The sequence below is a fragment of the Megascapheus bottae genome, chromosome 4 (genome assembly GCF_031878675.1).
Source record: "Megascapheus bottae isolate mThoBot1 chromosome 4, mThoBot2.hap1, whole genome shotgun sequence".
NCBI classification, from domain to species: Eukaryota; Metazoa; Chordata; class Mammalia; order Rodentia; family Geomyidae; genus Megascapheus; species Megascapheus bottae.
Window position 1 is genome coordinate 48,932,884 of NC_143512.1, and position 26,806 is coordinate 48,959,689.

At 34.1% G+C, this 26,806-nt stretch overlaps 1 protein-coding gene across 2 annotated transcripts in view; it reads right to left on the minus strand.

Annotated features, from left to right (window-relative positions):
• Cwc27 (CWC27 spliceosome associated cyclophilin) overlaps positions 1-26,806 on the minus strand; it is a 179,377-nt gene that overhangs the window by 145,798 nt on the left and 6,773 nt on the right. For both annotated transcript variants that reach the window (XM_090331865.1, XM_090331866.1), the window contains exons 3-10: positions 22,299-22,411; positions 20,076-20,219; positions 18,306-18,404; positions 17,252-17,355; positions 14,998-15,067; positions 6,383-6,462; positions 4,959-4,992; positions 2,344-2,498 (exon numbers count right to left, since the gene is read on the minus strand). In XM_090331865.1, coding sequence (XP_090187991.1) covers positions 2,344-2,498; positions 4,959-4,992; positions 6,383-6,462; positions 14,998-15,067; positions 17,252-17,355; positions 18,306-18,404; positions 20,076-20,219; positions 22,299-22,411 — 799 coding nt within the window. The remainder of the gene's footprint in view (positions 1-2,343; positions 2,499-4,958; positions 4,993-6,382; positions 6,463-14,997; positions 15,068-17,251; positions 17,356-18,305; positions 18,405-20,075; positions 20,220-22,298; positions 22,412-26,806) is intronic.

Here is a 26,806-nt window from a genome sequence, read left to right on the forward strand (position 1 = left end):
TGAATCACCTAAGTTCTTTACAAAGGAAATAACTAGATACATTTCTAATACATTACTAGAGTAAGGTTCTACTATACGTAGATTTATTGAAAGTTATATTTCAAAGAGAACTCTCAAGCTTAAATATTAAGGACTCAATAAACCTGCTTGCAGGATTAACATCCAAACAATAGTTTTAACAAAATCTAGATGTGAAATCTAATAGGAATAATCCTACAATTTTTCAGTCAAGGTGAAGAGCACCTTTGAGTATAGGTAAGATCTAGAAAATCTCTTATTATTGAAGCCTCACCATCCAGAGAAGCATTTTATAGACTAAGAATACCCTGGTTCTAGCCACCACCATTTCTCATGTGACTTTACTATAGGAGCTTGCTACCAGGCTTCCAGGCTTCCTCCAGGCTCCTCCCTTATTACTCATCTACAAGCCTGTAAAGTCATATGCTGAAGTGTTAAAGTTCAATGTGATGCCATCTGGTGATCTGGCCTGTAACAAGTAATGAAGTTTAACCCTGTCATCCTATGAAGACAGCAAGAAGGTGCCTTGCAAGAAGTCACAAAGATGCCTCTACCAAGGAACCTTTCTGCTTGAACTTTGACATTCAACTTCAGCCTCAAGAACTGTCATAAATAATTGTCTGTTCTTTTTTGTTTGTTTTTTAGTGTCTGTTTTTTAAGCCACTCAATCTGTGGTAATTTATTAGTATTTAAGCAACCAAAGATGCTCCTACATTAGTCCATTATCTATACTACAAACAATCTCTGTGTCATTTACTTGTAGAAACTTTTCAATGGCACCCCACTATCCTCAGGAGCATAATGCTATTTCTACATTAACGACTAATGTAATTACGTGCTTATCAGGAAACCCCACAAACAAGGAAGCTTTAAATGTTAACCTTCCGTTATAAGGATAAACACACCTTTAGGGAATATACTAAAATGTCTTTGGTACATTATAAATGTTACCTAGTTTAATTTACCTATGGAAAATTCAATTTTACTAAATTATATTATAAATTTACTAAAGTACATGATCAATTTTACTAACTTACAAGGTATCTACTTGAAACTATATTAAGGATAATGAGACACGAGCAGCAGGGTTTAAGAAACACCTAATAATAAAATCAATAAATATTTCTTATTAGAAACTTCAAAAACATTTAAGTCCAGTCTTAAAATAATTCTTGAAATCAGAAAACATATGAATGTAATAAAAGAAAAAAACTATATATGTTTGACTACATTCATGATTTGAGTGAGTCACAGAACTAATGGTATACTTTAAAAAAAAACATACAATAGCTAGATAAGGATTTCTTTATGACATTTGCACATATGTCTATTATGTATTCCAGTCAATCCTATCCCATCACTGTGAGAGTCTCTTTAACTTCATTAATTATGACTCATGAAAATCTTCAGTCAAGATTGGTCCAAAGTTAATCTATAATAAATGATTCACTAGTGATTACTTGATAGATGATCATTGCTGGGATAAAAACAGATAATTAAGATGACTTCTGAGTGCTATTTCTAAGTTGAAAAATGTTTTAACTTCAATGGAAGTTTTTGGGGATCACTTTTTTTTCTAGTTATATAAAGGAAAAAAACTGAGGAACTACTGTAATAGAAATGGTTTTATTTCAGACCTTTTTTCATAAGGTTGAGACATAATGGAAAAGTGTAATTTATACATATTTCTATCTTATTCTAAATGAAGATAAATAATATTTTAAAATGCTAATACTTTTTAGAAGGAGCATGATTTAAAATGTATATTAAAAAGTAGTAATAAAAGAATAACACTGCAGTTTTTAATTGAGTTAAATTTCAGGAGAGAAAAATGGTGAGTCACAAAATCCAGTAAAATTTATTGCCAGACTGAATTTTTTTCATACACTGAAATTTCTTTTATGATACCACCGAGATTCAGGAGGGTTTATAGTATTATGGTATTTCCAATATGAATTGAAAAGACATCTACCAATGTCTTTGGGCCCATCCAGTTTCTTCATGAGTTTTGATATATTTTACTCACTTTAATTATTGTGAGGCCCTCTCTTTCCTTTTTATGAAAATTACTCAAATGTTCTCAATGGTATCAAACACAATGTTGTATATCAAGCTAATATATTTCTTACCTGTATGTAAAAGTACATGTAAGCATTTAAAAAGTTATACATTTAATTTAAACCTGATCTCTTTTCTCTAAAGTTATCAAAATATTACCAAATAATAAATTGGCTTCAATAGAAAATTAGTTTAATAAATCATTCAATCTCAGCTGAATAAAAGCATAAAAAGTTTTGATAACCAGAAACCTAACAAATGACTCACCTGCGGTTGACTGGTTTCTTTTCCACTTCTCCCTCTCCAGCCGATTTCACATTTGTACTTATGTCCTTTTTTAACTTCTTCGCAATTCTTTCTCTCATCAGGTTCTTCTCATCACTGTCATATTCATCATGTTCTCCACATTCATCTTCTCCATCCTGAAAAACCCTGAAAATCAGTATCTGCCAGACATTTCCTTTTCCACTTTCGCTTCCAGATTTCTCTGTAACTTCTCTATGTATAGGCTAGGTTTGTCTTGCTTTGTTTCCCTTTGCTTTGTTTTATTTTTAACCAGAAAGGGCCAAAAGAACCTTCTCCAGGTGGGAATCCCCCTATGGTCTCACAATGTAAGAATAAAAATAACTCAGGAAGTTATTTATTCAATGCATGTCAAGCCCCTCTGTCTAGCACAGATTGTTCCCTCTGTATATTATGTCTGTATGTTGTGTCAATCAACATGTCTACTCTTATGCCAGTGGAAATTGTGTTTCTGGAGGCATTTGGATAACATTTTGACAGATTAATGCAAGGAGGACAGGTATATTGAAGCAATAGTAGCCACCTCTGGAATTGTTCTTTCTAGCCTTGAATATTCTTCTTCTAGACATCCACCTTTTTGCCCTTTGCCCAGGTTCACCTCTGTTCAAATGCTGCTCTCTCAGTGATGATCTTCTTGGTAACCCTTGATAACAATAGAATCACTTTCCTATCTCTAGTTCTCTCTACACCCCTTCAGGGACTTCCTTTCCAAATGTGCTTCTTATCTCATAAGATGAAGGAACATACACCATGAAGGCTAAAATTCTGGCCTGTTTTATTTACTTTATATCTTCAACTTCCAAACGAACATCAGCATACATAGGTGAAGATGAAAAGGAGAGAGAACAATCTATATCAAGTGGATCATTTTCCTCTTGTGATTCTTAGACCTAGTAAGTCTAAGACTCTAACCCCAAGAACAGTAGTCTTTGATGTCAGGTTCTCAGGCTTCTTACATGATTGTTTGTTTAGCCCCAGTTGTCACTGTAGATTCAGTAAATCAAAATCTCCAGTGAGAGAAACTGAATGTTTTCAACAAGATGCTAAGGTAATTCTTAAGAACTAAGTTGATAACCAGACATAGACCTGCTATGCATGGGCCTCTAGAGATCTAAAACAAGCATCCTATAAAGTCATAAAATTTCGTTTGTGGATATAAGACATTTTTTCTGGAAAAGGAAACAAAACACTGCTTAAGAACAAACTTATACTTTCACATCCTCTCCTACACCACCATAATCTTGACTTCTAGATTCATATCATCGTTATAGAGATAGCTCCTACTTATCTTGACCTCAAAAGGTACAAAATAATATCAAGTTAACCTCTTTATTTTTTCATCCTTCTCCCAAACTCATCTATCCTCTCTATTATATATTTCTTTCAAGTCCCCCAAATCACAAACCAGTGACTATCCTAGATCCTCTTTTCACTACTCCCAGTAGAACCAGTGACTTGTCTCTTCCATCTCACAGCTAGTCTTACATTTAGGCCTCCTCCCATAATAGTTTTCAACAGCTCCCTTCAACTCCAGTTTGTTTCCCCTAATTTGGCCTGAATAATGATCATAATAGCAATTTTATTAGAATACAAAGTTGATCAAAAAGTAACAAAGTTGAGCACAGGGTATTACACTATGCCTCATTACTTTTAGGATGAAATTCAAATTCAGCACCATGGCCTCTAATATTTTCCAGGCCTCTTCTCTCTTCTACTTGATCCTAGTTTCCTGTCACTACACTCTGAACACACTGGTCTACTTTCAGCTCCTAAAACACACCAACCTGTCCTCTCCAGAGACCCTCTTTACTTTCAATCCTCCTGCTTTTCACACAGTGAGTCCTTCTCAAGCTTCAACATTCAGCCTGTTTTTCCTTAAGATGTAACTTGTCCTTTGTTTTAGCATGTACTGGTCTCTGAGGTACAGGGACCCCAAACTTTGTTACCCAGTTAACTCCAAATTCTACAACACAGCATCATCTTTCACAGGATGATACATTCATCCTCTTTCTACTATACAGAACTGTTATTAACTGTGGTAATAATAAATCTGTCTCCACACAGGGAAAGTTATGTATTTCCTATTAAATTATCTAATGCACAGGTCAATATTATTTTACATAAAGCCTCAGCTGCACAGTTTGAAAACTTTCATATATTAAAAGACTTTGCTTTGTTTTTCTTTCGGCACTGTCAGCCAGTACAACGAATAAAGATAACTATAGTTTTCAAGAATATTCTGAAATAGGTACATAAAAATGAAAATAATTATAAATGACTAATCTAAGCATTTCCTATATATAACACGAGATGCCCACTTACGCACATTTTAACTTGTGCCATAATAAAATGAAATTGTAACACCTGATATTAGAGTATTCACATATGTTGTGTGAAAGCAAGAAAAAGTAGGACACAAATTCTGAAAGAAGACTGAAATTTTATAGAGAAATATACACACAATTGAATGAAAATATTTTCTTTTTATTTTTTTTTATAAGATTGCACATTTTATTATGGAAAAACGTGAGCTTTCTACAGATAGACTCAAGCTATACTTACATAAGATGAATACTTACATCATCCACATCTCCTGATGCATCACCTTTTTCACTACCAAAAAAAAGTAAAACAAATGTTATTTTCTTTTTTTTTAACCATAGGACAGATGTTATTTTCAAAGTAAATTGCTAGGATTCATGTCCCCAAAATTTACTTTAACATGTGAATCTCAAAAAGCACTGGAGAGGAGATGGAAATGTCTTACAACAGAGTTGATATTTATGGTAGATAAGAAGTATGCTCCAGGGCCGGGAGTTTGGCCTAGTGGTTAAAGTGCTTGCCTAGCATGCATGAAGACCCGGGTTCGATTCCTCGGTACCACATACATAGAAAAAAAAGCCAGAAGTGGTGCTGAGGCTCAAGTGGTAGAGCTGTAGCCTTGAGAAAGTCCAAGGACAGTGCTCAGGCCCTGAGCTCAAGCCCAGGACTGGCAAAAAAAAAAAAAAAAAAAAAAAAGAAGTATGCTCCATTAGTAGATATGTGAAATCACTGAATTGTTTTTTTTAAACAAAGGCTTTAGAAAATCCACAGGGTTTTCTGCAGAAAACCATTCTTTTTTCTAATAAAGAAAAAAGATCCTGAGAAAAGACTTGGAACCAAAAAATGGGCTGAACTCAGTATCATAATAGTATTTTAGATTGCCTTTAAGACACTGGCCTATGCTGTCCCTTGGGTATCTCATATTGTTACAGTATCTCACTTTGTTATCTGATATATTGAATTTATTTGTATTTGGTTATTTGAAATTTGATAGGGAAGGGGGAAAACCAAGACGGGTGGCAGGGGGGTGAGGGGGAGGGTAATGGGGACCAAGACATGTGAAAGGGTATCAATGTATATGAATTAATGCACCTTCTATCTGGCAAATATCATGTAACCCTTTTATTAATTACAATAAAAAATTTAAAAAAAAAAGACACTAGCCTAATATATCATCAGCAGTTGTGTTTAACATTAAGGTATCTTCCCTTCTCAGTAAGAAGCAACAAAGACAATAAGAAAACTTCCTCTTAACACCTGTGTTTATGTGAGAATGTTTACTCAGTAGATTGCCTAAAATATAGTGATTTCTTCCCAAAACCTTACACTGTGATTTGCAACCAACTGAGACAAGAACACTTCAAGGAAAAAGTTAGCAATACAACTTGGAATCAAATATTCAAGTGTTAAAGCGAACAACTTCCAGTATTTACACTATTCTAAGATGATAAGAACTAACAATTTCAAGGATAATTAATTCAACAGAAGTATTCAATGAGAAGACTGAAAGTGACAACACAATTCCTCTGCCATGCTGGAGCGCTATAGCTTTTATCAAAATACGGCTTGTATTTAGCTATGTTTTCAGATTTGGAAGTATGAGCTCTGACTATTTACTAATAAAGGAAGAGAGGAAAGGATCTGAAAATAAGAACTTAAGATCAGCCAGCACTATACTAACCTGTCAACAACTGGAACAGAACTGAGATGGGGATCATCCTTCAGGAGGTCATGACTGCTTTTACTTTTGCCCTTCATGCTCTAGAAAAAGATGCACCATATGATCAGTGGAAAAATGAACAGTTTTCCAGAAGTTAATAAATTTATATAAAATCTAGTGCTGACGTGAGTTTAGTAAAAGATATGTCCCTGAAACATTCAGGATAAATTAAAACTTCAGAAGAAAGACTCCTTCCACCACAAAATGATACATCATTAAAAATAGGTCTGTTGATGACCAATTCTGAGCTAAATTTTCATGATTCACATACAGCTAATTAATTCTATAACCTATATAAAAGAACTTAGACAACAAATAAGAGTGACTTGAAAGTAATGTATACTATTATTTTCCAATATACTTTCAATACTGTAATAAATTGCTTTTAAAAACACACCTGAAAATACAGGAAAAGGTACCTTTAAGGTGCTATTTTTAAAACAGTAACCAGCTACTTAGAAGAGCCCAGGAGCATGGGGCATTCATCAGGGTCTAAAAACTTATTTAATTATATGATTTTGAAGCTCATGTTTTCAATGTTTACACTACAGTATGGAAATAGGCAAAAAAAAGAAGAAATAAGTAAAGCAACAGTATAAGAAATTACTATAAGAAAGCTGGGTGCTGGTGGCTCATGCCTATATCCTAGCTACTCAGTAGGTTGAGATCTGAGGATCACAATTCAAAGCTAGTCTAGGCACAAAAGTCCACGAGACTCATCTCCAATTAACTGCCAGAAAACCGGAAGTGATACGATGGCTCAAGATGGAGAGCACTAGCTTTGAGCCAAAGAGATTAGGGACAGCTCCCAGGTCTAGAGTTCAAGCTCCACAACCGACAAAAAACAAACAAACGAAAAAAAAAAAACAGCTACTATTATTCTAATTTAACAAGTACACACTTTATGCCAGACATCATGCTATGAAGGTATTTCTCCCATTCATATTCCCTCTCCTTTAAAGAACATGAAGTGATTATCAGCACTATTTAGTAGAAGAATGAAGAGATTAATTTATTAGGAGTCACAAGCTAGTAAGTAGAACTGGACCTAGGGCTTAAATTCAGATTTTCCTAACAATAGTAATGTACGAAAAAATATAAATGCATTATTCCTCTTGTTCTGTTTCTGCTCCTTCTCCCAGAACCAGAACACTGGCTGATGACAGAGCTGCAACTGGCTATAGACTTCCCCACTGCACGGCAGGAAAACTTCAAACTTGGTACCAGGCCCCACAGTTAATTTTGAGAACAGCTCTTAAATTTGACAAGTGTATACCTTAAAATATATTCTTCCATAATAAAAATTAAATTTTTTTCTGTATTATCATGGAGATTTCTGGGCTTTAATGATCTAATCAATTAATACACCGTTACAGTCCAGCTTTTCCAGACAAAACAAAAAGCCTTACTCAAACATTATATCTAAATATACTTTAGCTTGTAATTTGGACTAATTACATAGTCTTTTTTAAAACTAAGGAGTTATGGGAAGGCAAATGTCAACTAATTGTTGGATAATATCTTTGTCCAACTATAAAAAGTATTCAAAAACAGAAGTGTAGAAAAATAACGTAAGGTAAGAAAAATGGAGCTAGATGCAGCAATACACATCTGTAGTCACATGTACTTGCAAGGCTGATGTGGGAGGTGCCTGTGATCACTAGAGATTGCGACTAACCTGGGTAACATCTTCAGATTCTGTGTCAAAACAACACAAAGGTGGTAGTTGTACTGAATAAGTTTCAGAATGTAATATTCTATAAGTTTACAAGTTTTTGTCCACAACTTGTACTAATTAAAAAAATACAGAATGACTTCTTCAGAATGATGATGGTTATCTCATATAGTTACAGTATCTCACTTTGTTATCTGATATATTGGATATATTTGTATTTGGTTATTTGAAATTAGATAGGGAAGGGGGGAAAAAAAGATGAGTGATGCGGGGGGAGGGAACTGGGGACCAAGACATGAGAAAGGGTATCAATGTATGTGAATTAATGCACCTTCTATCTGGCAAATATAATGTAACCCTTCTATTAATTACAATAAAAATATATAAAAAAATTTTAAAAATGGGAGTGGTACTCTTGGCTCTTTTAAACAAAAGGAGTGAATATGTACAAAATGACCTATATACAAATGTACAAAATGTACATGTTAGTCATGTAGGTCATTAGGTCATATACAAAATGAACTTCAATTATTCAAGACTTTGTCTCCCTAACATTCCTTTCTCCAGCCTTCAGGTTATCTTCAGGAATTATGAATTTTAGTTATAGATTTTTTTTTTATCTAGCTCCCTCCTGGAAACACAACCATAAACATCTAACTATTTTTAACTAAAACTTGAATGTTGAAAATTACAATCATTTTATGTGTTCTTATCTACACACACAAAAAAACTGAGAGGTCCTGTGCATGTTAATTAGCTCACTTAAGACAGTCTACATGTACGTATATTTTAAACCATCATGTTGTATATGTAATATATGCAAACTTTTTATCAATTTTAAATTATTAATCATTGTAAAGCAATGTTCTTAACCAGATGCCAATGGCTCATGGCTGTAATCCTAACTGCTCAAGAGACAGAGATTTAAGGATTGAGATTCAAAGCCAGTCTATGTATTAAAGTATATGAAACTTACTCCAATAAACCACTGTAGAGTTCTAGTTTTAAGGAAACAGATAAGACAGTGTCCAGGCCCTGAAATCAAGACTCTTAAAAATTAAAAAAAAAAAAAGGTTCTTGGGATGTTGTAGCAAGAGGACCTTGAATTCAAGACTAACATGTGATATAAAGGGAAAAAGGAAAAGAGGTTGTTTATCTCCCCAAGACTGACTTAAAGAATGCTTAAAGGAAAAAACAAACTTATTTCACATTAAGTTAAAATAACATTTTAAGCTTTGAGAGACTACCCTCCAAAAAAGTAAACAGGCCTTATCTAAGCAACTGAAGACCTTTAGGGCCAATATGAAGATTCCCAAAGAAAAGGCAATTGTACTTTAAAATTGCAACATACAAATTCTGCCTGATTTTCTACACTGTAGACTTTGACTCATTAATTATTCCCAGTGTTTGGAGCTTACAAGTCTACTGTACATATTTTGGACTCAAGAGTTTCCATGATCACATGCCCAATTGCTATAAATATGTAAGATCTCTCTTCCTTTCTTCCTCCCATTTCCCTTCTTTTTTCTTATTTAAAATGAAAAGGACCAACATCTAGGCCAAAACCAAAATGAACACAGAGTAATTGGGTTTTAAATGTTATGGATTTTGTCATGAAACTGTAATATAACCAAACAACTCAACTCTCAATGGTTTTGTGATAGACAAAATAGCATTTCTCAACTTCAACCAAGTCAACTTTGAACTTTTGGCCTCCAAAACTGCAAGATAATAAATTTGTATTGTTTAAAACCATATACACATATAAATACACACACACACACACACACACACACACACACACACACACACACACACACACACGCACTAAGAGATTTTTTTTTTTTTGCCAGTCCTTGGGCTTGAACTCAAAGTGTGGGCAATGTCCCTAAACTTTCTTAAGTCTAGCACTCTGCCCCTTGAGCCAAAGCACCACTTCTGGCTTTTTCTATGCATCTGTTAGCAAGGAATTAGAACCTAGGGCTTCTTGCATGCTAGGCAGGCACTCTACCACTAGGCCACACTACCAGCCACAAAGAGATTTTCAATGTACAATTTAATACAGTCTCCTACCCAATGCAGGAATCTTCATGATATCAGTCTTAATGGGTCAATCCATGTTTCAGTACTAAAAGGAGCTTATAAAAACACAAACACAAACACACACACACACACACACACACACACGCACGCACGCACGCTTTTATCATTGGAAAAAAAAGTCCAATTGGAGAAAAGAAAAGCTATGTGTAACTTCTAACCATTTAAACAATTATAGTTCTATCTTTTGGAACTACAAATGAACTACAAATAAGCTCTGTTATAAGCATATCAACTTATTTCAAACATAGAAGACAGATATGGAAGACAGATTTATGGCTCTCAGTGATGTCCTTGTCCTAAGCCAAAGAACTTGTGAATATGCCACCTTACATGGTAAAGAAGGAACACTGCAGGTACATTAAGGACTTCAAGTTGGTGAGTTTATCTTGGATTATCAGGATAGATCTTATAAGTCATACAAGGAGAATCAGTGCCAGAGTGATACATTGTGAAAAAGACTTTATCAGAAATTGATGGCTTTGAAAGTAGAAGTCCAGGCCATAACAAGCAACACAGAAAGATTCTACAAGTTGGAAAAGGCAAGGAAATGAATTTCTCCCGGAACCTTTTGAAAAAGACAACCCTGGTACATTGTGTATACACTTATTTGTTTATTTGAATTAGGGAAGGGAAGGGGAACAACAAGACAAAGGATAAAGGTGAACCAATATAACAGTGATAACCACAAGACAATATGTTAGAAATGAACTTTACAACTCGAGGAGAGAGGGGAATCGGGAGACAAACATAGGAAGGGTAACAATGTTCAAAAAGTAATGTACTTACTACCTTATGAATGTAACTGTAACCCCTCTAATACATCACCCTGACAATAAAAAAAAATATATTTTTAAGGCAGCCCTGCCAACACCTAATCCCCAGAAAGCTAAAATACTAAATTTGCTTTGTTTCAAGGTATTAAATTTGTGTCATCGTTTCAATGGCAATAGGAAACTAGATAGATAGATAGATAGATAGATAGATAGATAGATAGATAGATAGATAGATAGATGTTAAGGCATATATCCATATATATGTATTTTCAAAAAAATCACTGAACATCTAGAAAACTAAGTAATTTGAGTGCAATTTGATGTGACAGAAATACATATGAGACTGTTTAACACTATGACAGCCTCTGTCTGTTAGCAAACTGGCAGCCCTCTCTATACTATGCTCATAGCAATCTCCTGACATTGAAGGTAAGTTCAATTTCATAAGATAAACTAGAATAGGAACAACATTTTAATTAATCCTAAAAAGTGGTTTACCTAAAGTCTATCAATTTAATTTTGCCTGGATGAGGGAAAAGCCCTCCTATAATTCTTGAGTTTGAAATCAAAACATTAATATGTCTTATAGTTAGAGACAGACTCCTTATATCACTGTGAACAATGAAAATTTGATTGCTGTTTTAAAATCTAGCTCTTGAAAAACTTTTATATTGGACCTGCCACTTAATCTGTCTCATAAAAACCACTTGTGTGACTAAAGGCTTTTATTTGGGAATATTTTTAATATTTCTATATAAGTTATATAAAAGGATTCAAATCAATATAAAATGAAACTACTAAGAAAATAATACAAGGAAAGGGTTCTTACAGATAAAATTTTCTTCAGATATTTGAAGTCTAAGCTCTTATCTTCAATTAATTTTGACTTCACCAAGTTTTTCTGCTCCTCAAATACTCCCTGTGTGAAGCAGTTTTAGGCTTAAACCCCATCCTTTTCACTGCCTTCCTTCTCATAGCTGCATCTAGTTTATTGGAACAAAAGGTGTAAATGCTGTAACTGTAATCTAAACAATGAAGAAAATGTCAAACTCTTTATTCTAGACAAAGGTTTATACTTAATAATTCATCTAGGATTTATTAAGCCATATATATTCAGTTGACTTTATTGAATGGAAGTAAAGTATTTACATTTACTCCTATTACATTTCCAACTTCCTTGTTCAAAAACTCAGTTACACACTGGCAACAAAGTATTCTTTGGGCTCAAGCATTCAATTAGCTGTGTCTGACTATATTAACTCCCAGATCACAGTTTCTTTGCACTGCCCAGGAGAACATCATGAAAACAGTCTTAACAGTATGCTTTTCTGAACCCAAGATACTATTAGAAAGGCAGCTTTCTATCATGTAATTGTATCAAAAAAGAAATGAAGTCAGTCTGGCAAGTCACTTAACCAGTCTGCTTCCTCATTTATTAAGAAAGGAAGTTGAATAAAGACCCCCCCCACCCCGACCGTGCAAGCTATAAAATTCTATGGCTCTAAAGAGATTTTAACAGGTAGTAGAAAGATACTAAAATAAATAATGAAGGAATGTAAAACCATGAATAAGTGAGTGGGGGGAAGGAGTGGCTGTAATCCCACCCTGATAATCCGTAAAGCAGAGGGGGCTCTAACATAAAGCAAAGCTGCAATTCAGACTGGACCAGCTATTAACTTACAGTCAGTGGGGAAGATTCTGGGAGAAAGCTCAGCACTATAGAGTCACTGACAAAAGAAACTTGATAAGCAAATGACTAATGAAAGTTATTTTTAAATGCTTTAGAAATACATAGTTTCATTCAACTGAAAAATGTATGTTGTTTCTTAGCAATTTAAAATCTTAGTTTCTGGCTTTGGCTCTAGTTATTTCATACATTTGAAAATACTAAACCTAAATTAAAAACAAAAACAAAACATGGTTATACTTTTCCAATGCTGAGTCTAGCCTTTGTAACATGCTAAGAGTGTTTTTCAGGTTGAAAAGAGAGCATAGAGCTCTCTGGGATTATCTTGCTAGTATTTTTTCACGCTGAATCTTAGGGCAAACACAGATTGCCTCCGGAGGGCGAGTTTACAATGTTCAGTGTAATTTCAACATTTTTTTTAACTTTTACAGTAGAAAGCAGCAGAATAAAAATACATTTTGAATGTTTAAATATATTTATTAGGAATAGAAAAATTGAAACAAATTTCTCCTGAAGTCTATTTCAGAATGAAGTTAACCATTAGAATAGAAACTTAAATTTGCATACAGCAACTCCTTTCTCCTATCCTTGCTCTCCAAAGCTGTTCAACCTACTAGAGGCGATGGCAGCTTTGACCCAGACTGGTATATTACCAGTGAGATTTCCCTGTAGTGTCTCAGATGGCTTGGTCTTGAGAGAAGTAACTTTTTCGGGGACTACAATCATGTTAGAGACTTAACAGTTATAAAAGCCTTTTTAAAAAGCAATTTAACCTCTCTGAATACTGATTTCTCTAACTATAAAAAAGAATGACCTCTACATAACATGATTTTCATAGCAATTACATAAACTAAGTATTGAACAGTCTGATAATGAAAAAAGTAAATCACAGGAATACTGAAGTTGTAGTACTTTGAGAGCATTAAAAAAAATATTACAGGAAGAGTTTCTAGCACAGGCTTAGTTAAAGTTTGCTGGGGAAAGAAGTAGAAGTAATCAGAAGGTCATACTAGAGCTAAATATTAAAAAAAAAAAAAAAAGCCAAAATGTAGATAAGCCAAGTGTTGTCTCCAGCCTGTCATCCTAAGTACTTGGGAGGTAGAAATAAGGGATTATGGTTTGAGACCAGTCCCAGGATAAAATACTTCTTCTTAACCATGAAGAGGTATATACTGAAATTACAAACTAGGAAAGGTGAACTAATGCAGGGAGGTATAAAGAACACTTCTGAGAAATCAAGATGGCAGAATGATTGATGATATATAAGGAAAACAAGAAAGAATCCCATGAAAATATGAATTCAGTTCTGTTATCTAATGTGCAGACAGATATTTCCTAAAGAGACTAAAAATGAGATAAGAGTTCAGAAAAATTATTCAGCCATATATTTCAGAGTTTAGAAAACTGGTGTACAGATAGGCTAGTAATTGAATCAATAGAATCAAACAGATTATTTAGGGATACTGTAAAGAGCAAGAAAATCTATGACCAAATTCTTTTTTTCTTTTTTTTCCTTCTTTCTTGTCAGTCATGGGGCTTGAACTCAAGGCCTGGGTGCTGTCCCTAAGCTTTTGCACTGAAGACTAATGTTCTGCCACTTTGAACCACAGTACTATTTCTAATCATTTAGGTTTCAGTGTTCACTGGTTTTCAAGAAAGGAAGGTATAGCAGAGCCTGAAGGAATAAAAAGCCTTGAAGATGATTTTCTAGGAAAACAAATATCAGAATAAGAAGCTGTAATATTTCAGTATTTTTATGATGAAACAAATTAAGAGAAAATCGTCAGAAGGGCTGATAGAATAAAAGGCCAGGATGTGACGTGCAATTCCAAAACAAGGATTTTAGTTAGACTGGTTCAATCCCATGGTAGCTATACTAATTATGTGACTTGGAACACATTATAGCCTGTTTTTACCTGAATTAGTTCACATGTCAACTGAGGATACTAGTTACTATCTCAAAGGGTTGTGTTGAGAATTAATGAAGCAAATATATGTAAATAACATTAAATGAGTATGAGTTTTGATATATGAGTGTTTATTGTAATAATGATAGAAATAACTGTCACCTGGCAAATCAGATTTTAAAAATACAACTAAAGTCTGAATTATAAAGTTAAACCCCAAAAAAACCTTTCAAGAACAGTTTTAATGGACAGAAAAAATAGATTAATTCAACAAATTCAAGAGCACAAACTCTTGTTGTACACACCACAAAGCAATTTAGTTTGTACTTAATATGTATCTAAAATGTGTTGAGCTAAATAAAACAGGAGCAAAAGATATAAAAAAATAGGACAAAATTAGATGCTGATTCAGAAGTCAAGTTAGAAATTACCTGACTAACTCGATTTACTTCTTCCTCTTCTTCCTCAGCTTCTTCCCCAAAGGAAAGTAAACTAAAATTTCTAGTAAAACACAATAAACAAATAAAAAAATTACAAACAAAAGGTTAGACCAAACACATATAATCCTATTTTCAAAGGAAGAGAACAGACTAAAAAGAGATATGTTGTGACTATTTCAAGAAGACAGTATTACTTAGATCTTATTATATTACTCAGACCATACGAAATCCACTAGCACAACAAAATCCACTAGCACAATGATATTCATTGCAGCACTATTTACCATAGCAAAGATATGGAACCAACCCCAGATGTCCCTCAGTTGATGAGTAGATCAATAAGATGTGGTATTTATACACATGGGAATTCTATGCTGCTGTCAGAAAGAATGACATCGCCCCATTTGTAAGGAAATGAAAAGACTTAAAAAAAATATATTAAGTGAAGTAAGCCAGGCTCAAAGGAACAAAGGCTCATTGGTTTCCCTCATTTGTCATAATCAGTAGAAACCTTGAGCTCTCTTAGTAGAGATTTACAATAGAACAAAACCTAGATACATAAGGCCATAGAGTATGATGCTAAACAAAAGGACATTCAGGATATAGAAAGAAAATCCATACAATGAGTGATTGTTGTCCTTAATGTACTATGTTATCTCTCATCTCTTTTGCTGTCCCTTGGTTATCTCATACTACTACCGCATTTCACCTTGTTATCTGATATATTGTATATATGCTTATTTGGTTATTTGAAATAGGATAGGGAAGGGGGGAAAAACAAGATGATTGGGAGGGCATCAGGGGAGGGAAATGGGGACCAAACATGAGAGAGGGTATCATTGTGTGATAAGTGATGTACCCTCTGTCTGGCAAATGTACCTGTGACCCCTATATACATTACAATAAAAAATAAAAATAATTAGTGCAAAAAATAAAGTATCTAGCTTATTACTGACAGTTTCTAAAAGCAACTTTACATTTTGTAGGATATGAAAAAAAAGAAACTAATATGTATTGAATACTACACTAAAAAGAAAACCAACTAAAACTTCTAGTTAAAAAGAAAAGGAATACAGAAACTGTAAGATGTTTGCACATAACCTTTCTCACTTAGTCTTCCCAACAACCTGGTGCTAAACTTGTTACAAGCTCTATTTTATAAAACCAGGTAACTGAAGCTCCGCAAGATTATTAAGCTTTGCTTCTTATTTACTAGATGTGGCAGGATTATACTTAATGTCTGAACCTAACATTATCTCTATAATAAAATCCCTAAAAGGGCTGCTATAATTCAGTGAAAGAGCAAGCTAAAGTGTAATTCTGCCCTAGTTCACTAAAATGAAATATTAATAATGTGAAAAACACTAACACAAAGTATTAAAATTTATTTTAAAAAGAAATTTCTACTTTTTTAGAATGCTATCTTCAAGAAATAATCCAGAGTCCTATATGAAACAGGTTTAGTTAAAAATATTTATAAGGGGGCCGGGACTTTGGCCTAGTAGGAGAGTGCTTGCCTAGCATGCACGAAGACCCAGGTTCAATTCCTTGGTACCACATGCATAGAAAAAAAAACCAGAAGTGGTGCTGAGGCTCAAGTGGTAGAGCTCTAGCCCTGAGAAAGTCCAAGGACAGTGCTCAGGCCCTGAGCTCCAGCCCAGGACAGGCAATATATGTATATATATATATATATATATATATATATATATATATATATGATTATTCATATCAGAACCAAAACAAACAGTTAAAGATACTACAGGACCATAAAATACAAATATTCTTTAGACTGTTCTGTACTCCCAAATTCATTAAAATAAACATCTATTAACTTTAAAACAAAGTTTTTCACTAACTCATTTATAACAATAGGTGATGCTATTGTGATGGCAAAATATCTTACACAGATTTTATATGGCATCTGAGATAATACATTTTTAGCTAGGTTTATAAGAAATGTTCTATCAAAAATAAAACCCACACACTCATAATTCTGAATGGTCCCCAGCTCAAACGGACTTTTCAATTACTAGTAAATATCTAGTAAACCACACTAAATAACTTAGTGTCACTTTTTTTTATTGTAATTAGTAAAAGGGTTACATGATATTTGCCAGATAGAAGGTGCATTAATTAACATACATTGATACCCTTTCACATGTCTTGGTACCCGTTTCCCTCCGCCCCCACACCCCCCACCCCTTAGTGTCACTTTTAAAGTTTAAAAAGAATCTACTTTGATTACTTTGTGCCTTTAGGTTTCAATTTCTTGACTTCCTCCTCCGGTTTCTCCTTTTTGATCTTTTTAATTTCCCTTGGAATGATGTCATCAAAAGGATTAAACAAAACCTACAAAAAGAAATATCTGAAAATGTTATTCTAGTTCTAAATTTGACAAATAATTAAAACAAATATTAATTGTATTGACATTAGACTCTGAGATTGTCCTCATATATACATTACTAGTCTAGTGATAAACCACACTGAATATTCATACTTACATGGTTCTTTGGGTCTTCCTAATAAGCTATGCACAACTTAAATAAAAACAGTATATTTTATTCTTATTCTACAAAAGGAAAAAAGATAATTAGGAAATTTAAATGAGGCAGAGGAAGAACAACAGATACTCTTAAGAAACTTGTTTCCTCAATATGAGGTAACTTTTACCTATGAAATCATTTCTTTGGGCTAACTAAACCTAATTCTTATAACTTACCATTATAAATTGAATTTTATATTCATTTGATTGTCACCTAAAGTTTAATCTTTGAGTTTAAAATCCTTAATTAAAATTTTTTATATTTTAAATTTGTTTAATTGGTTGGTCAACAAAATCAAGAAGCTAAAAAATTATAATTACTAAGAAAGTTACTTGTTGCCATTAACTAGAACCATTAAAAGTGGTACTTGAAGAATCAGAGAAAGATTATTTTTAAAAAGAAGAGTAAAGAATATGTCACGAAATGAAGACATGGAAGAGTCCGAGGAAAAGAACACACAAAAGTACAACAAAGCTTTATTCTGTGCAACCTTGTGATCTTTCTCCTACATCACTGAGTATTCACAGACTGTTCATGCAGCCTCCTCTGCAATCACAGATGTTTAGTCAATCTTACCACCAGCAAGTCAGCACAGCTACTCACCTCATTCAAAAACATTCTTAAATACTGTGCTTAAATAAATCAAAATCATGCTACACTTTCATAAAGCCTTCATCTAGTTGTTTCAGTTTGTGAATGGTCAGGTCCTCTTAAAAGACAAATAAGCCCTCCATTGCTTCATAATCATGTACCTACCTCACTACTTCTGATTTTGTGTGGATTTCTTGGTCTTTCGTCTTCATCAACATCTACTTCTGTCAGTCGCAGCATATTATATACTGTGTCCCCAGTAACCTTGCAAGTAAAAATATAAAATATATTATAATTTTTATATTAATCATTTAATAGAGGACTTTTGCCAATATTTTTGTAAATAAAAGGGAATGCCACATTATTATATCAGAATGTAATGAATATGCAAATGAATAATGAAATAATGAATGATATACTTTCTTGTAATTTTCCATTACAGACATAATACTTAAAAATAAATAACATTTATGCAAATATCAGCAAATCAGACATTACAATAAGCAAATAACCACAATGTGATAAATACTTTGCAATTATTTCACTTAATCTACCCAAACAAATTATCATTATCCTCCTTCAATAGCCATGATATCTGTCTCTGAAGAAGTTACCGACCCAACAGCAGTGGGTTTTCCAACTTATAACCTATATCGTCTTTGTGTTCTCTAATACTCTCTACTTGTGAGTTAAAAAAAAATCAATTTTCTACATAACTTAATCTGAAAACCTGCACTGCCAGTGACACAAAACAAAACACCAGCCCAGGCCCAGAGTTCAAGCTCCATGACTGATGGAAAAAAAAAGTAAAAAAAGAAAGAAAGCACCAATGTATCTAGGTTTTGCCCTATAGTAAACCTCTGCTAGGAGATTGTTGTTCTTAATGTACTAGGTTATTTCTCATCTCTTTTGTTGTCCCTTGGTTGTCTCATATTGTTATTGTACCTTACCCTGTTATCTGATATATTGTATATATCTTTGTTTATTTGAAATAGGATAGGGAAGGGGGGAAAATAAGATGAGAGGAGGGGGTGGGAGGAGGGAAATGGGGACAAAAACATGAGAAAGGGTAGCAATGTTTGTGAAGTAATGTACCTTCTATCTGGTAAATATAATGTAACCCATCTATTAATTACAATAAAAATATTTTTAAAAAACACTAATGTATATTTCCTTACAAATGTTGTTAAGAATTAAGTAACAGTATTAATTGTTTTAGTGTGATTCTTTTAAATTCAACATTTCTCATGATTTTAAAATACCAACTTCCCAAATGTACTGTTTGTTTTCTCTCTTAAACACATTTTGCTTAGGAAATATGAGAGCAATTCTTACTGAACCAGCAGAGGGTGCTAATAAGCTACTGATACTTAACGTGGAAGAATTAAAACATACTGGAATGTAAACACACAGGAATATATTTATATTTATGAGACGAGAGAATGAAGGAAACCTTCAGAATGCTTTTTAAAGAAAACTGTTTAAAACTCTATAGTAAGAACATTTTGTCAGATGACATTAAAAGTTATCAGGAGTAAATAGGTCCTATTTAAAATAATATTTCCAGTAAAACTTTCAACATTAATACGTCTTCCACGTTAAATTTAAATAAATTGATCTATTTATTTTTATGGCAGGAGTATCTTTCTAAAAAATTAAAAACAATATTATTAGCTAAGTGGGATAGTCACTAATATTACTAGTCTGATTTTACAGGAAGAACACGTGAAAGTGGTAACAAATGACTGATTTGAAATGTGCAGTAGTGAATTCAGGTAGTCATTTATAGTTCATATTCCATCATATTTGAAAATAATAAATAAATATTGGGAGTATTTTCAGGAAGGTAGCTGTTAAAAAAAACTTGATAATATGTGCCATAGAAATCTAACGAATAAAAGTTTAAAAGATAGGACAAGATAACTGGCCACTAACCTTTCCGAAGATGGTGTGCTTATTATTAAGTTCATCTGCTCGACCCAGTGTAAAGAAAAACTGGCTGCCATTATCATGAGGACCAGCATTTGCCATCGCAACCAGTCCTCTCCGATTAAAACGCAACCGTGAGTGGAATTCATCCTGAAGCATAAAAAGATTTACTGAATAACTCAATCACAAAACCCTTCATATTCAATCAGTTAGCAGCAAACCAGCAAGGTCACAAATGATTTCTAGTGAAAAGTGCTGAAGTTTTGGTTATCTACTTTTCAAGTATAATCAAATCACTTGTTCTTAAGAAATTTACTATTTCTTTCTGTATGTAAACCTAAATTCACTAGCCTCCAGGTATGATCCAAATAGACTCTGCCTCAAGGATATATATCCTGTTCTGTGGAAATCTGTTCACTTATGAATAGAGGAAGGGTACACAAAGGAGAACAGATTTCTTTCTAAAGCTCATTTTGTTCTCATCCTTCAGAGTTCTCTAACCTTGTAAAGCCTTCCATTATTTTTCTAAGATACCCATCTTTGAAGCATTATGAAATCTTCACTTAGTTCTTTTTCCTAGCCCAGTATAAACATTGGCAAGCAATTACTTTCTTCTTGTTCTTTTAATTTAAGAAATATGGTATGATTATGTTAATTTGATTTTACTGCATTTTTTTAAGTCTTAAATTTAATCTCCCCTAACTGGGAGTAGTTAGGGGATATTAGTTAGTACAATTGGCTGTTTTCAAAAGAGAAAGTACAAACTATCTAGAATTTCCCTTGAGACCTGATGATGGAATCATTTATTATGTAGTCATGTCATATAATTATTTTTGCAAAAGAAATCATTTTCCCTTTATAAATAATTTTAAGAGATCTGAATTCAATGGATTATAACTGTGTACCATGTTTTAAAGGACCTAGTAGAAAACAAGAAAACTATGTTACCTAAGAATCATAAAGCAAAAATCTCATGCTAGGAAGATTTTATCAAAAAGACCTATTCTACACCAAATAATAGAATAAAGGAATGCTTTGTAACAGATAGAGGCTCTAAAATTATAAGGTATCACTGTGGTAATATCTAAAATACTCGAGTGATATCTGAGGTTTCTTTAATGACCTTTCATATTGAAATATCATTCTCAAGAGTCACAGTGGGACCCAGTTAAAAAATGAAAGAGAATCCAGAAATGCCTTCCCCTTAGAATAAATATGAAGTTTTTAAAAACTCCCCTTTTATAAGATTTCCTTATTCACTCAAAGGACCTAATAATGAGACCATGAAACCAATAGTAAACATAATTTTAGTGTACCTGGACCCACTGTTGGTCCTAATCTCTGTCACTTATTTCTACATCAATTCTTTTTCTTCTTAGATCTGTGCAGCCAGTTAAGAATCATTAGTCTATTCTTGACTAATAATTCGTCTTCTTTTTAAATGTCACTTCTTCCTTCTGTTCTCTTTGTGATTTTCTATTGTCTTTGTGCAATGGAAAACTGTTCTATATAGTTGGTAATACATATTATGATAAAGAATTGAATTGTGCCCTTCAAATTTTTTATGCTATCATCCAATGTGACTCAGTCTAACTCTGTGAAGAAATGATGAACGATATGAGATGAAATTAGGTTCTTGGTTGGGGCTCTACTTCAACCGGCCTCATTTCCTGGAAGAGACACCAGAACTTCCCCATATGAAAGCTGGGGAAGACAGTCATGAGCAACAAGAAAGACCTCAAGAGGACCCACACCAGCATACTTCATGACTCTAGATCTGTGACAAAGAAATCCTGTTGTTGAAAACATATTATCTCAGGTATTTGGTCAGAATAGCCCAAGTAAACTACTATCGATTCCAGATGATGGTTAAATAAACCATTTGAAAATAAAATAGTATATGCAAAGTTCTAAATTTTTTTTCTCACTTATACAATTGCTGAGATTAGATACACTCCGACCCAAGGAAATAAGCTCTGTGGATCTTCTTTTCTGAGTAATATTTTTTTCAGAATAATTTTTAGCTCCACCTGAATTCAATCTAGCATAAAAACTTGAAATAAGAAACTCAAAAAGAATGCTTGACTGCATAATGGTTTCTGTTACACCAGTATAATTTTATACAGATGATTTTGTATACTATGTGAGATGGGTTTTCTTCCTTTGGGACATAATCACTTTCAATTAAGCAATCGAAGCTGACTTGCAATAATAATAGTTCAGTTTTACCTTGAATGGGGCTCCATAAATGGACTCTCCACCGGTCCCTGTACCAGTAGGATCTCCCCCTTGGACTATAAAGCCAGGTACAACTCTATGAAAGATGGTGTTGTCATAATATGCTAAAAAAAAAATAAAAGTAATTTATCAGTTTCTAAAATTAAGTATATCTCTAATTCTGTAAAACTAAAGCCATAATAGTTTTCTAGAATATTCAAATATTCTCAGATCTATAACCTTAGCTATTAAGGAGGATTACTTAGATCTGAGGATTATGGTTTGAATCTAGCCTGAACAGCAAAATCTGTGAGATTTTTACCTCCAATTAACTACAAAACAAACAAAAGAAACAAAAAAAGTAATGTACTCACTCTATGAATATAACTGTAACCCCTCCATACATCACCTTGACAATAAGATAAAGTTTAAAAAAAAAAAAACAAAAGAAATCTGTTAGTGTCAAAATTTAGATTCACTGGGCACACTGAGATCACTCAACTAATTACTCTTGAGAATTAAGAAAATAAAAAGCCAGGTACATACAGAGTGGGAGAAGATCTTCACTAACCATAAAACAGACGAAGTCCTCATATCTAAAATATATCAACATCTCAAAAAACTGAATCATTCCAAAACTAATCTCCAAAGAAACAACCATCCCATTAAAAAATGGGCCAAAGACTTAAAGAGAGTCTTCTCTGAAGAAGAAATAAAAATGGCCTATAGGCACATGAAGAAATGCTCGACATCTCTGGTCATAAAAGAAATGCAAATCAAAACAGCTGTAAGATTCCACCTCATACCAGTTAGAACGGCCAGGATCAAGAAAACTAGTAACAACAGGTACTGGAGGGGATGTGGCCAGGAGGGATCACTACTACACTGTTGGTGGGAGTGCAAATTTGTTCAACCACTATGGAAAGCAGTATGGCAGTTCCTCAAAAGACTAAACATAGAGCTCCCCTATGACCCAGCAATTCCACTACTTGCCATTTACCCAATGGTCCAGAAACAAGGACATACCAATTCCACTAGCACAACGATGTTTATTACAGCACTATTTACCATAGCAAAGATATGGAACCAACCCAGATGTCCCTCAGTTGATGAGTGGATGAACAAGATGTGGTATTTGTACACAATGGAATTCTATGCTGCTGTCAGAAAGAACGACATTGCCCCATTTGTAAGGAAATGGAAAGACTTAGAAAAAATCATATTAAGTGAAATAAGCCAGACTCAAAGGAACATAGGCTCAATGGTTTCCCTCATTTGTCATCATCAGTAGAAACCTTGGGCTCTTCTAGCAGAGATTCACAATAGAACAAAATCTAGATACATAAGGCCATATAGTATGATGCTAAATATAAGGACCTCCAGGATATAGAAACAAAAACCATATAATGAATGATTGTTGTCCTTTATGTACTATGTTATCTCTCATCTCTTTTGCTGTACCTTGGTTATCTCATATTGTTACAATTTCACCTTGTTATCTGATATATTTTATATATGTTTAATTGGTTATTTGAAATTGGCTGGGGAAGGGGGAAATCAAGATGAGCGGGGGAAGGGAAGAGGGAAATGGGGACCATGACATGAGAAAGGGTTTCAATATTTGTGAAGTAATGTACCTTCTATCTGGTGAATATAATGTAACCCTTCTATTAATTAGAATAAAACTATATGAAAAAAAAGCCAGGCACATGGCTCACGCCTATAATCTTAAACTACTCAGGAGGCTGAGATCTGAGGACCAAGGTTTAAAGCCAGCCCAGGTACAAAAGGACATGAAACTCTTATCTCCAATTAACCTCTAGAAAACTGGAAATGGGACTTGGCTCAAGGGTAGGGTGGGTAAGCCTAGAGCTGAAGAACTCAGAGACAATGCCCAGGCCCAGGGGTACGGTGGTAGCCTTGGGCTGAAGAGCTCAGGGACAGCACCCAGGCCAAGTTCATGCCCCATGACCAGCAAAAAAAAAGAAAGGAAGGTATGGAACCAACCCAGATGTTCCTCAGTTGATGAGTGGATCAACAAGATGTGGTATTTATACACAATGGAATTCTATATTGCTGTCAGAAAGAATGACATCGCCCCATTTGTAAGGAAATGGAAAGACTTAGAAAAAATCATATTAAGTGAAATAAGCCAGACTCAAAGGAACACAGGCCCAAGAGTCTCTCTCATTTCTCAAAATCAGTAGAAACCTTGGGCTCTCCTAGCAGAGAATTACAATAGAACAAAATCTAGAAACATAAGGCCAAATAGTGTGGCACTAAATGTAAGGACCTCCAGGATAAGGAAACAAAAGCCATATAATGAGTGATTGTTGTCCTTAATGTACTATGTTATCTCTCATCTCTTTTGCTGTCCCTTGGTTATCTCGTATTGTTACAATATTTCACCTTGTTATCTGATATATTTTATATATGCTTAATTGGTTATTTGAAATTGGATAGGGAAGGGGGGAAATCAAGTTGAGTGGGAGGAGGGGGGGAGGGAAATGTATATGCATTGGAAGAAGCCATATGTGTTCTATTTTACTCTTATTAAATAACAAATAATTTTTTTAAATACCAGTCTTCAGGCATCTTGCTAGCCTTTCCAATAAGAAATAACTCAATCCCCTGACTGTTTAACTAGGAGAATTATTCTATTTATTTTGCTTATTACTTTTCCATTCTCTTTTCCTTTTCCTTGTACTCTTATAAATCAGAGAATAACTTTCTGTTGTAATTGAGCTTCATCATCATGCAACAAAAGAAGACTCATTTTCTATTTACTCAGAAACAGATATTCTCTGTTTCTTCCATTCACCTGGTCAGTTGAAATTTTACCACTCATTCTTTCTAATGTTTTTGTAATTTCACTCTCCTGTAAAATTTGAGATTCTGATTCTTCCAAACTTCTTACCAGAAACAAGTCTGAATTTTCTGTCTTTTGTTTCTTAGCTTTGTTGACAGTTATTTGAGGTCTCTAACTAAACTACCTGTCTGAATCTATTTCCTTCCTGCCTGTCATAGCAATTACTAATAATGATCATTGCAGATGTCCTTTCTCTTCTCTCTCTCCTGTCCCATGTTCCCTTACTCCCTCAGCCCCTCATACCCATTTTTTTTATTCCCTGATAGATATCTATTGGTCCAGGTATGCATATAGAGAGAGAGAGAGAGAGAGAGAGAGATATTTTCCCCCCAGTTTGAAGCCTTGAACACAGATCCTGAGCACTGTCTTTGAGCTTTCTCAAGGCTAGCATTACACCACTTGAGCCACAGCACCACTTCTGGCTTTTTCTACGTATGTGATATCAAGAAATCCAACCCCGGGCTTCATACAAACTAGACAAGTACTCTACCACTAGGCCACACTCCCATACCCCCAACCACTGAATATTGTAGATTCTCTTTTCTACATTGTTTCTGATCCAAAGTGCTATTGTCTGGCATCCTGAATAACATTTAAAATCAGGAACAACTTAGGAGGACAGTGATTATCCACTGCTATAAATACTTAAAACAACATGTAATATATTCTAGACAAGAAGAAGCTCTAAAAGAATTTGAGCCAGGGGCCCATTGCTCATACTCGTAATACTAGCTACTAAGGAGGCTGAGATCTGAGGATGTAGACTCAAAGCCAGCCCAGAAAGTCCATGAGACACTTGTATCTCTAATAAAACTACTCAAGGGGCCAGGAGTGTGGCCTAGTGATAGAGTGCTTGCCTAGCATGCAATGAAGCCCTTGATTCGAGTCCTCAATATCACATACTCAGAAATAGCCTTAAGTAGTTCTGTGGCTCAAGTGGCAGAGCACTAGCCTTGAGCAAAATGTGTCCAAGGTCAGTGCCCAGACCCTGAGTTCAAGCCCCAAGACTGGCAAAAAAAAAAAAGAAGAAGAAAACTACTCAGAAAAAGCTGAAAGTAGTACTGTGACTCAAGTGGTAGAGTGCTAGCCTTGAGCCAAAGAAGTTTAAGTACGGTGCCTAGGCCAGAGTTCAAGCCCCACAGCCAACAAAATAATAATAATAAAATAAAATAAAAATATTTGAGGTATTTAGTTCCATAAGAAATTATTCAGGAACAAACAACATTCAAGTGAAAACAATAATTATATGACAGAAATCTTAGAAAGCCAACAAAGGTAGAGAGACTGATAATACCAATGGTGAACACCAGAGGTACAGAAACTGGAATTTTGTACAGACAGTTTAAAAATAGGTAGAATTAAGTAAAATAAGGAAGAGAAAACACACCAGGAGAAAAAAAACCCAAAAACTAATATGAAAATAGGAGTGGAAGTAGGAGTGGAAAGGAAATGTTCAAATATCATTATCACCAAAACTACATGATTAATATAAAGAAAACACAGTTGGAAAGGAAGGAAGCCACACTGCCTAAAGATTTAAATATCAGATACACAAATGGAGGGGAAAGAAAGAAGGTGAGAACAGATCAGATAAGAGGCAATTATAGCCATCAAGATAAAAGTCAAGACTGTCTAGAGAAGAAATTGGCAT